The sequence below is a fragment of the Eubalaena glacialis genome, chromosome 20 (assembly GCF_028564815.1).
Source record: "Eubalaena glacialis isolate mEubGla1 chromosome 20, mEubGla1.1.hap2.+ XY, whole genome shotgun sequence".
In the NCBI taxonomy this organism is placed as follows: Eukaryota; Metazoa; Chordata; class Mammalia; order Artiodactyla; family Balaenidae; genus Eubalaena; species Eubalaena glacialis.
The window spans coordinates 31527703-31540139 of NC_083735.1; the positions used below are offsets into that span (position 1 = coordinate 31527703).

Here is a 12437-nt window from a genome sequence, read left to right on the forward strand (position 1 = left end):
CATTGAGGAGAGTCCAGAAACCCCTGCCCCGCCCGCCATGGCACTGAAGAGTGGAGATTGTGCCTACACCACTGGGCAGATGCTCTGAGCCAGCCTGGTAGTCGCCCAACATTCCTGGGGGCTGTGGGAATAAGTCAATGCTTCTCCAGGTGGCGCGATAGGACCTTGAGGGCTAAGCATCTTTTCTGGCTTAGACAGGATGAGGCATGCTGAGGGGTCCATTAGACCACTACCCACGTAGGGAGGGGGACTGCTTAGCAGATGCTAACTTGCCCACCTGCCCGATGATCAGGTGCCTCTCCCTGATGCTGTGATATAGATCAGCCCTCCGGAATTCAGAACTAGCCCAGGGACATGTGTGTGCACAGTGAGGGCAACCCTAAATTAATGGAATTCATCCTAAGATTAACGTTTTCTAGTTTTCTACTGCCAGGTGGAGTGAGATCTTGAGATATAAACCAAGTCAATAAAAAGTGACATTTATTTGCACACGACACGTGTGGATTTCCCATGTATTCCCATTTCACTCATTTACTTCCAAAGGGTCAATTCGTTCATTTTACAAATACAAACTTTCAGCGTAAGGAGAAAGAATCATTCTTCTAAAAAGAAAGAAAGAAACCAAAATAGAAATTACAAATTTCTGAACCTTGTGGCTAAGCCTCACCCGTTCCCATATCATTAACTTCTCGTTTCCACACTGGTGATTTCAGAGTCTTATCATCAGCTTTCTCTTCCCTTCATGTCTCCACTGGAGCATCTCCAAACTTCTGCCCCCAAATTCTGCACACGTGGGGAGAGAGGACTGTAAAATCCCTGTTGTAACCCCTAAGCCAGGACTCAGTATGGGCTGAATAAGTCAGTAAGTGAACCAACGAATGCAGGAATTTAAAAAAATTTTTTTTCGAGAAATCAGCAAGGCGATCTGTCCACAAGCAATTTTATTTGATTTGTGAAATTATGTTGGTTTTCTATCACTTGACAAACAGAATAGGGGTACACTCGCTCCTCTGTGGGGTTCTGAATGAGGGGGCTATCCAGAGCTGTTTGCTATTAACCAGTGATCAGGGAGGGAAAGACAAGTTCCTGGTCATGAAAATTCTCTCAACATAGGAAAAGATGGTGTTCTGTGGAGCGAGAACATGAACAGGTCTGAGGTCCCTTTCAGATTATTCCAGACTATTCCAGATTATTCCCGGTCCTCATTCTCCAGGCCCACCTGCTGTCCAGTGAAAGGAGGATAAGGAGAGACCTGGGTGGTTTGCATTGCTGGGGAGAAGGGCAGTCTCTTAGCCACTTTGGTGGAGGATTGCCTCTAAGGTCTTATCCCTGACACTCTTCAGGAATCTCACGACTGCCGTTCCGCCTGTGCCCCTCTCTTCTAAGGCCTGAGGCGGCCCCGGGAGATGACTCATCCTCCTGCCCTTTGCTTTGGGTGCGGCCGTGATGAGGTACTTGGTCACCAAGGCGAGGTGATAGCTGCGCAGGGCTGCCAGGGCCTCCACGCACTGGTTATGGGCTGTCAGAAGCTGGCTGTTTCCAGAGGACAGGATGTGGTCCCTCAGGGAAGGAGCGGAGTGAATTTCTTCTATGAAGGCCCTATGGGAAGGAGGCATGTAATCCCTCATTCTGTGCAGAAAATCAGCTGAAAGAAACAAGGCAGAACAATGTCATAAAACAAGGCGGAACGATGCTGTAGCTCCACGTGGAAAGGTAAGAGAGCCTGTCTGCCTTTCCAGACGTCAACACAGCAAATGCTGTTGTTCTTCTCCTAACTGTTCATCCTAATAGTGTCCAATCAACTTGGCTGGCTCTTTTGTGTACAGACATCAAATCCTCCAAATGTAGATCGGAGATGAGGAAGGAAAAGCAGCAAGCCCATCACAAATAACTAAGATGGAACTAGCTCTACCAGCCAAGGTATAAATATTTATCACCTACCAAATGTGGGCAACATGTCTTGCTAGTGACATGAGGTATATCTACACATGTAAGGCATGGACCCTTAAGCAGCTGAGCTAAATACTCTGCTGAATTTTGTTTCCTGAGTGCTTCGTTTTGGAGGGAGTGCTAAGGAAGAGGAAAGTAATAGAGTTCTTAAGGACAGGAAGATAAAGAATGATCAACTGTTTCAGTAATAGCCTCTCGAAGTCAAATTGTTTAAAAATCAGATCAATAGATATTTATGGGCAATACAGGTAGACGAGAGATCATTTACAGGAAACTCATTATGGGATTAATATTAGGCATGGTACGTCAACTACTAACCTCATCAAATCAAAAGTCCATGAAAAGGGATCATAGTTCTATAGAACAGACTTTTGCGGATGAGACTGGACCCTATGACACCGAATTCTAGTCATTTATTTTTTCTTAATCCAACTTGAAAACTCTGTACTAGGAAGTGCCTTTTTGCAGCTGTTGAACATTAGGCTTGATGCTGGCAGGTAAGGAGAAGAGCCATTTCAAGCTTGTAAAATGGCAGAACCCCTCTTCTGGTCTAAATAGCCTTGGCTTGAGGCCACACCATTTTTAAGGAATGGGCTTCAGGGGAGGAGTCCATCCCCATCCCCAGCTACATCCAGACTTGGCAACATAGTATCACAGCCCTGGATCTGCAGATCTCTCCCCCACTCTACAGAAGCAAGCTACTGCCTAAGGACCCAAACAAAGTTACAGGGAACAGCTGGAAATATAGGAATGTTTTAAGATTTGGAAATAAAACCCAATATTCAGCTGAGCTCTGATACTAATTGGCTTGACAGTCACAGATGGCAGGTGCACAGTCTCCTGGTTGATCTGGAGAAGTATAGACTTCCTGATAGTTTCATTTACACTTGGACATATCAGTTGATAAAAACACCGCTGTTCTTGCTCCCTATCAAGGAAAAAACAAGAAAAAGAAAAACGTCCGACTTACCACTCTCCTTGCTGTGACGAACACCCAAGAATTCATCAAAGGCATGCAGCACTGAGCTCTGAGCGGCGCTCGCGCCGGAGTAATTCAGGGGCTCTTTGGAGACGCCTTCATATAACAACCCCGCAGGCATTGCTGGGTTATCCTTCCAGCTAGGCAAGAGTAAAAGTCAGAGAGAAGAAGTGGGTGCTAGGGGTTAAGAGTATATTTTCTGATATGGAAACAGAGATTGAGCAAGAAAGTGAACACAGTTTCAATGGCAACTTTAGGGCAAGAGGCTGCATATCTTTGTAGGATGTGTACTTAAGCATTATCTTGACCCAACTTCCTAACAGGCCAGCCCTTCTCTTTGCTCATAGAAAGGACTGTTCCAGAGAAGTAAAAGATATTTAGAGAGAAATCGCTGGCATTGGTCCTATGACATATTTTTTGGAAAAATTCAGTTATAAAGATGACCTCAGTGCTGATCAACAGGAACCATTAACATAGGGGATCTGGAACAATCTTCACTCCCTCTGCTAATCTCAGCCTGGATGACCTTGATGCCCTAACTCCACAAGTAGAGTTTTGAAAATACATGTGCGTGCACACACACACACACCCCCAAACACCGACACAAACACACAAATATACATACAAATATACACACACATCTTGTCCCTTCCCTAAAAGTTATAGCTATAACAGTTTTCACATTAAACTTCAGTTCTAAATACTACCTAACTTCATGGGAATGCCTTTATCAGATAGTTTGTTGATGGCAGGTGTTAATAATAAGGGTAGCAGCAAAGAGAACACAATACAGCTATGCAGGTCACCAGAATCTACAGTCAAGAACAGGAGGAAGGACCGGAATTAAGGCTCAGATTAAATGGTTTTTCCTTCCTTCTCTCTCCTCTCTTCTCTTCTTTTCTCTCCTCTTCTGTCGCCCTGATTCCATGTCTTCATCTTTTTGTCCTTGAGTTCCCCTCTTCCTGAGTCCCCAAGCCACTTTACTCAGTTCGCTGTCTGACTTTTTATAGGGTCTTGAACAGTCACAGAGTGTATGTGGGTGATTCCACAATGAGACAGTCAGCAGCGCCAAAGACACACCGCATCTGCCCTCACGATGCTTTACAGTTTACATATCACATTCACATCCATTTTCTCGTTTGTCCTCTTTGGAGTAGATCAAGGCAGGCATTTTAAAATCCATTTTACAGATAAGGAAACAAAGACTCAAGGCACTAAGTCTCTAGGACCACGTTGTTAGAGAGAGAGGGAACCAGAACTCGACCCCCAAACTTGTCATTTTCTAGTTTCACTTCCCAAGACCACCCACGTGTACATTTCTACTTTTACTAAAGAACAGAATCTTTTTCTTTTATTGCCGGGTACCCTGTTGTTAACGGTTTTAAGTAACAGGCTTATGTTGATGTCTCTCCTTTTTCCTGTAATTCTACAAGTCATTCTGCTGGAGAGAAGGGAAATACACACACCACGCACACACAAAAGCCGCAGGCAGACTGCTCAGCTCGCATCCATGACCTTTTGCAAATACTTCCCTGAGGTAGGAAATGCTATTGTTTTCTTTGGGGGCTGTTTTGCGTTGCCTGTTCTGTGGTTTCACTGGATGAATATCTCGTAGTGGCCTTTGCAGCTGGAGCAATATCACCGTGGAAAGAGATGACATATGCACAGCAGGGCAGGGGACAATTTGGAGGAGACCAGGGAGGATTCTGAGTCTAAGATCACAACCTGCTGTAGCTCTTCAGAGAGGGCGCTCTATCTTAAGCAGATATGGAATGGAATCTCAGCTTTGATACTTAGTAACTCTGAGCCTTGGGTGAGTTAATTAACTTCCTGGAGCCTCAGTTTCCTCCTCCGAGTAATATTAGTATCTACCTTACTGGGTTGTGAGAACGAATTAAAATAATACCTGCTCCGTGCCTGAAAAATATTAAGCATTTGATAAATATTAGCCATTTTATCATATTATTCACAGGGAATTTTAACCTCTGCTCCCTCCTTTCATTATTTTGTAACTTTGTACAAACCCTTCTGAGTCTCAGTTCTCCTGACTTGTACCTACTGCCTAAAGCTCCTGGAAGAATCAAGTGGATTCCACAAAGGTCTACTGACTCATCAGAGTTCAGGACACTGGTCCAATAAAATTTCTAAGCAACATTTTACGGGGCAGAAATATTGAAGACCAGACCACTGTTGTGTGGTAAGTGGACCAAACACAATGGCTGTACCGGTTCAGATTTTTCTCTGTAATCCTGTTGATGGTCTCATAGAGTCACTTTGGTCTCCTTCTCTAGTTCCTTCCCTTCATGACCACTTCTAAGTGCTGGACACTCTCGGGACTCATTCCTTGGGCTCCTCACTACTCTCACTTCCCAAGCGATCTCATCTAAGTGTCTTGGATTTCAAAGCCAACTATATTAGGATTATTGACAAACGTGCACCTGGACCTGGATCTCTGCCCTATATTCCAGAGACGTGTATTCAGCTGCCTACTAGACATCCCCATGGGAGTGGACACATCCCAAACTGACCTCTCGATTCCCCCCTTCCTTTTGCCAGACTTGCCCCTCCCATGTCTCCACCTTCAGAGAAAGGAAAATGGCAGCTCCATTCTTTCCATGGATCCGGACACACACCTAGAGTCCTCTCTGACGGACCTCGTTCTCTTCCATTCTACGTGCAATCCAAGAGCCGATAACTTCAATCCACATCCAGAACTGACTGTTTCTCAATGCCTCTGCTGCTCCTGCCCTAGTCCAGGCCACCACCCTGGATTGTCTTCAGAGTTTCTTAGGTGCTTCCCTTGGTCCATTCTATTCCCCACTCAGAAGACAGAGTGACGATTTGAAACGTAATACAGCTCATGTCATTCTTCTCAAAACTTGCCCGTGCTGCTCATCACACTCAGAAAAGGAGCCAACGAGCCTCTACATGATCTGGTCCCCCCATCGCTTGTATTTCTCATTCTCCCCACATTTACTCCACGCAAGCGCTGCTGGGCTCGGTGCAGCTCTTCCTCCAAGACTGCTCCCACCCCAGGGTCATAATGATGCTTGTTCCTTTCAGGCCGGGCAGGTACCTGGGTGGCTTGCTCCTCATCCTCCTCACGTCCTTCACATTTCTGCTTAAACATCCTTTAGAAACGTGGTATCCGCAGATCACAATAAATAAAGAAGAACTATGGCTACCACCCCTAACACTCCATAATGCTCTATGATCCTACTTTACATTTTCCTGTATCTCTTATTGTTGTAACACATAGAGTATGGTATTGCCTTTGTTATATTTATTTATTCATTATCTGTCTCCCGTGATTAAAATGTAAGCTCCACAGAAATGAAGTTGCTGTTTTTACTGCTCCATTCCCAGCACCTAGAACTGTGCCTGGCCTTTGGTCAGCCCTCGCTAAATACTTGATCAATGAATGAATGAAAAAATAGCATTCTATAATTAGGTATTATAGATCTAGAATATGTAAATCCAAGTGTATTTGTTGAAAGGACCTGGCCAGCTTAAAAGAAGCTGATAGAGAAAAAAAGAGCGTGAAAGTTAAAAAAAATAAAAGGAAGGCATCTACTTTCAAAACCCATATTCTCCACCTATGATGAGATTAATATGAGGAAGAGAAATTGGGTTTCTCTGGATAGCCCAAGGATTGCTCCCATGCATTCCCAGGCCCAAATTGCTGTTTGTGAAGAAAAGGAATTATTTTCCTTACAAATCTCTGTAGGCAAGTTTATTTTTAACATTTCTTGTAGCATATTTCTAGCAAACCCCAGAAAAGGGGAAGTTTAAACAGAAAACAAAAAGAAAGGAAAAGAGATGACTTTTATCCATAGTGGCTAACTTCCCTGAGAAATTTGACGTGAGTGAGAAATAAAGGGACAATGTTTCATTTACAGATGGAAATTCTAAATGCTCCTAAATAAAAATGTTTTTTAAAAAGTCAACAAAAATAGTAAGTCAAGCGTAAGACAAATCAAGAACACAGGAGCAGATTTAGATTTTTCAAAACAACCCTACTGGGAACTCTCAACAATCCAGATGTTTTTGGCCACCAACACATTTAGGATTGGCTACTGGCCACTTAGCTTAGCTATGTGGGAAATAATTTTGAGGATCAGAAATAGAAAGGAGGCATTTATGTAGATCACAGATAAAATGCATCACTGACCCAGAACTTATCTTAATGAAAATGGAAGTCACCCTTTGGTATCCATTTAACTATGATAGATGGAATCCTAAAAATGTTGTCCCAAGATTCCCATTCTAACTCCTAGAACTATTAATATGATAAGACAGCATGCCTGTCGATATGATATATTATAAGGCAAGGCAAAAGGGACCTTGCAGGTGTAATTAAGGTCACTAACGAGAGACCTTAACATAGGCAGTTATCCTGGATTATCTAGGGGAGCTTAATCTAATCACACAAGACCTTAAAAGCAGGGAGTTTTCTCTGGCTGATGACAGAAGGAGAACTCTGAGAGATCTGAATTACCAGAAGGATTGGAAATATCATTGCTGAATTGGAAAGGATACTGGAGGCTTCTAGAAGCTGACAGCAGATTCTGCCAGGAAAGAATGAGAGACCTCAGTTCCCAACCCACAAAGAGCTGATTCTACCAAAGACCTGAATGAGTTTGGAAGTGAATTCTCCCCTAGATATTCCAGATAAGAGCTCAAGCCCAGCAGATCCCGACTTCAGCCTTTTGAGACACTAAACAGAGAACCAAGCCGAGCTCACCCGGACTTGTGACCTACGGGAATGTGAGATAATAAATGAGCCTTGCTACGTTGTGGTAATTTGTTATGGAACAGTGGAAACAAACCCAAACTCAGAGAGCAAACTGAAGCACAAGGAGATTTTCCAGAATTAGGTCTTCCTAAAACGCAGTCTATTTAAAAAGTTTTGGAAAAATGGCCCTTTTGTTCTCCCCTCTAATCCTACCAAAGCCTATATGCATGTTTTGCTTAATATTTGTTGCTAGAATCTCTATTTTACAATCAGATCTTTGTATTGACCCTGACTACATGCAAAAGATACGGAGAGCAAGAAGAGTTCTACAGGATGAATAATCCCTTTGTCGGGGTTTCAGGAGTGAAGGGTACATAGGAAGGTCTAAATTCTGAGATACGCTCTCAATTCCATTTCTTTGCTCTTTCCCTTTCCTTCTCTTTTCCCCATAAACCAGGTACCTGTTACTCTCAAGTTATTCTCTAGAAACTTTGCTTCCACTCACTACCCCTACAATGAGGGGTCCCCACCCAGGCTGGCCTCCCCTGAGACTGTCTCACACTACAGACCTACCCAATCTAGAGAAAATACTTAATACACATGGTCACTCCCTTCGTGCACCCATGGAATATACCACTAAATGTACTGATGAATCAATACATCTATTGATGTTGGAATTCGGCATGACTCTTGCTACATGCAGACACAGCTTCATATTCTTTCTACCAACAGCGTTTCAGGCACCTCCTAGTTATCAAGATGGTACTCTAGATGACGTCTATTTCACATTTTCACCTCTTCCATCCATCACCTCCACCTTTCACTCTTCACCATTAAAACAAAACTTAGTTTCTCTCAGTTAATGTGAATAGGAAAGCAATCTCATTAAAACATGTCACGTTATGACAAATGTATTTAAAATAAGACATGTATCTAAGAGTAGAGTTCTCTATCTGGAGAAATTGCAGGCCAGGTGACCAAAGAAGAATACCAGGAATATGAAAAAATGTCTTTGGGGTAGCTATTCCAGGAATGTTAGAAGGAAGCTTTTAAGCTACTGCCTATGCCTCCACCTGCCTGGATAACAGGCAGGAGAAAGGATATACATAATCGAGCTTTGTGGGTGGCACACTGGGCTTTTTTCCCCTCTGTCATCCAATGGTTTTCTAAGAAAGATGAATACATTGACTCTAAAGTGATGGCCTCAGGACAATTACTCTAAACTTAAATATTCATCCTTCAGTGTCATTTGTCATGCAAATGGTACCCCACTTCTTTTATGCAAGAATGGATCCAGGTGATTCCTTTGTTAGCAAGGGTTACTTGGTGTGTTTCTTCCTCTGGGAAGCTTCTGTCTGTTTCTCCCCTCATAAATCTGGGAAAGGCTACAGATGCCTCATGCAGGAAAAGAGTTGAACTATACTTACCCAGAGAAGAAGATCCGGATGACTGAGTAAAATATGTCTGGATCTACATAATCTGGAGGAACAATCAAAATGTGAACTTTACTACAGGCAAACTAAGCAATTGGTTCCATATGCTTGGGCTCTGCTGCCCTCCCGGGACACCCCCTCTATCTGATCTGCACAGAAACCTGGAGGGAACACAGCAGCAGGAGGGGGAGGAATGTTCCCTCCGGTCGCCCCCCTCACTGGCGCTGACGGGAGGGTTAAACGGTTCCAAATGCTGCCTTTTTCTATTTGTGGTTACTTCCCTCTTCTGCACTTCACAACAATCGCCAAGAAGAGAGGTCAAGGCCATCTTTAAAAAATTAATATTTTAAACAGACAGAGAGAATGAAAGAATGTGGGAAGCAGAAAGGAGAAAAGCAGAGAGAAAGAATCTGCTCTCTTCAAGGCTTTCAGAAGACAGGACCACTGAACCCCTGGGTGCATTTCTGTGCAGTCAACAAAGGGCAGAGAGTGGGGGATCCTCTGCTCAGGCTCTGCCACACTTGGTCGGACACAGGCTCACTCACCTGCATTCATTCGTCCGTGCAGCTCGTTGTGTGTGTGTGTTGTTGTTTTTGTTTTTGGGGGTTTTTCTTTTGACGGTGCCACATGTGGGACCTTAGTTCCCCAACCAGGGATCCAACCCGTGGCCTCTGCATTGGAAGCACCTAGTCTTAACCGCTGGACCACAGGGAAGTCCCTGTGAAGCTCATTTTGAATCTAAGCCAATGCGTGGGGATAATTGATCCCACTAGCTTATTAACTTGTGTGTGTAAAGAAGCATGTCCTCACATTTGCACCGAATTTCTTTTCATCCACTTTTGACCATTATTCTCTCTTCTTCTCACAATGGGGCCCCTCTGGGAGCTGACATGTTTCTCTCATCCAGATTCCTGTCTATGTCTCTTTGTTTCGGAGAAAAAAAGAAACATCTTTTTGATGAGACCTAAATAATGGCATCTCTATACCATCAATTTACCTTTTCCACCGTCACACCTGGTCTCTGGTCCTCCATCTCTGTCTTCTCTGAAGCCCCCTGGGCTCAGGTAACTCACATCTCCCATCAGCCTCAGGGCTTCCCAGGGCCTCTGAGGGCTGTCACATCCTCCCTGCTCATTTGCGACAGCATCCCATGCGCTGGACTTTTCTCTGGGCCCTATTTCTGGGTCTTTCCCATTTGGTGCTCTGTTCCCACAAATATGCTAAGTACTATGTACAAATTTTTGCTGAAGCAGTAATGACTGGAGATAATTTAATGTTTTAACCGACTTATCATATTTAAGGAGGAAAAGTCAAATGATTATTTCAGTAAATGTGAGATAAATTTTTTTTTTTGGCTGTACCACATGGCTTACAGAATCTTAGTTCCCTGACCAGGAACTGAATCCAGGCCCTCGGCAGTGAAAGCACAGAGTCCTAACCACTGGACTGCCAGGGAATTCCCAAATGTGAGATAATTTTGATGTAAAATTTTCAATAGATATAAAAAATCCATTCATGATTAAGACAAACAAAAAATTTTAGCTAGTTAGGAATAGGAGGGAACATCCTTAAACTGATAAAAGGAATCCACAGAAAGCCTCCAGTACATATTATACTTAATGTTGAAATATTAAAAAAGTCTTTTAAAATGTCGGACAAAACCAAGTATCAGCACGTCCATTCAACACTGTGTTAGGCATCCCCTCGCCTGAAGAATAAGAATAAAAATTAAAAGAAAAAAGTTATAAGTATTGTAAAAAGAAAAAAGTTATAAGTATTGTAAATGAAAAAACAAAACAATGTTTTTGGAATTATTGGCTAGAAACAAAAATATAAAGTAACTATGAATAAAGCAAAATATCTAAATCTCTTATCTTGAAATAAGTCAAAGTAATTTAAGAAAATGTGTGTTTGTTCACGGACAAGAAAACTCAGTATCAATATCTAGGAAAATAAATGTATCTAAAGAAGAATTTTTTGTTTTGTTTTGTTTATTTTGTTTTTATTGTATATTCAAGTATTTAATGTAATTACTGATATATTTTGGTTATAGATACACTTTTATTTATTTTGTCTTTGTCTCATATTCTCTGTTCCCTTTTTTCTTCTTTTTTGACTTTCATGAATAAAATGTTTTAAATTATTTTATTTCCCCCCTTATTATCATTAGTTTCCCCCTCTTAATGCTATTCTTTTAGCGGTTATTCTTGACATTACAACAGATATCTTTGATTCAATAGATCCACTAAAATTAGTACTTTTACCACTTCCCAATCAATACAAGGTCTGTAGAATACTTTATCCTATTAACCCCTTTGCCTTTTGTGCTATTGTTATCATTTATTTTATTTCTACATACATTTTAAACCTACATTATTATTGTTGTATAAAGTCAATAATCATTTGAATTTAACCACATAGTTACCGACCGTCCCTTGTTCTTCATTCTGTCCTGTATTTCTGTGCTTACATCTGGAATCTTTGTACTTTTGCCCAAAGGACTCAGTTGAATATTTATTTTAGTGTGGGTCTTTTGGCAATAAGTTTTCAGAGTTTTTATTTGCCTGAAAATATCTTTGTTTTAATTTCAAATTTGAAAGATATTTTGGCTAGGTGTGTAATGCCAAATTGGAAGTTATTTTCTTTCTGCACTTCAGTGGTATCATTCCATTTTCTTGGTTTCTTTTTTTCTGTTGACAAGTCTTCTTATTTCTTTAAAGAAGAGTTTTGTATCTGGATAAATTTCAGGCCATGTGGGAAGAGAAGAACACCCAGCAATATGAAGACGTGATTCGGAGAGCACGTTAACGTCTTTACGTTAGTCTCCACCTGTCCATCTGCCCTGATCAGAGGACAGAAGGACCAGATAGAATATCAAAATCAGGTCATTTTTCTCCAAATTAATATACAGATTTAATGCAATTTGAGCAAAATTCTTAACAGAATTTTTATTGACAAGCTGATTCTAAGTTTATATGAAAAGCAAAGGGTCAAAGACAGGACGCGCGCCCCTGGAGAAGAGGAAGGTGAGGGGGATTTTCTCTACCTGAAAATGAGAAATACTATGAAGCTCTGTTTCATTTAAGACAGATGGTTTTGGTGTGGGGAAAGACAAACAGACGATGAAACGGAATAGGGAGCCTGGAAAGAGATCCAATCATTTAAGAAAATCTGATGTAAGACAGTGTTAATATTGTAGACTAGTGATTATTCACAGAAGGGAAATTGAATTTATTTCCTATGTCATACTGTATAGAGATAATAATCATGTGTATTAAGGGGTGAAAGGTGAAAGACAGACAACATCAATTACAGAAAAAAATGTAGAAAAATATATCTA

The 12437-nt window shown here is 41.7% G+C and overlaps 1 protein-coding gene across 2 annotated transcripts in view; it reads right to left on the minus strand.

The window, feature by feature from the left end:
- Positions 1 to 926: 926 nt before the first annotated feature.
- Positions 927 to 12437, minus strand: part of IDO2 (indoleamine 2,3-dioxygenase 2) — a 46367-nt gene continuing 34856 nt past the window's right edge. For both annotated transcript variants that reach the window (XM_061177308.1, XM_061177307.1), the window contains 3 exons: positions 9092 to 9143; positions 2921 to 3069; positions 927 to 1645 (listed from right to left, as the gene is read on the minus strand). In XM_061177308.1, the coding sequence (XP_061033291.1) occupies positions 1290 to 1645; positions 2921 to 3069; positions 9092 to 9143 (557 nt within the window). In that variant the 3' untranslated portion in view covers positions 927 to 1289. The remainder of the gene's footprint in view (positions 1646 to 2920; positions 3070 to 9091; positions 9144 to 12437) is intronic.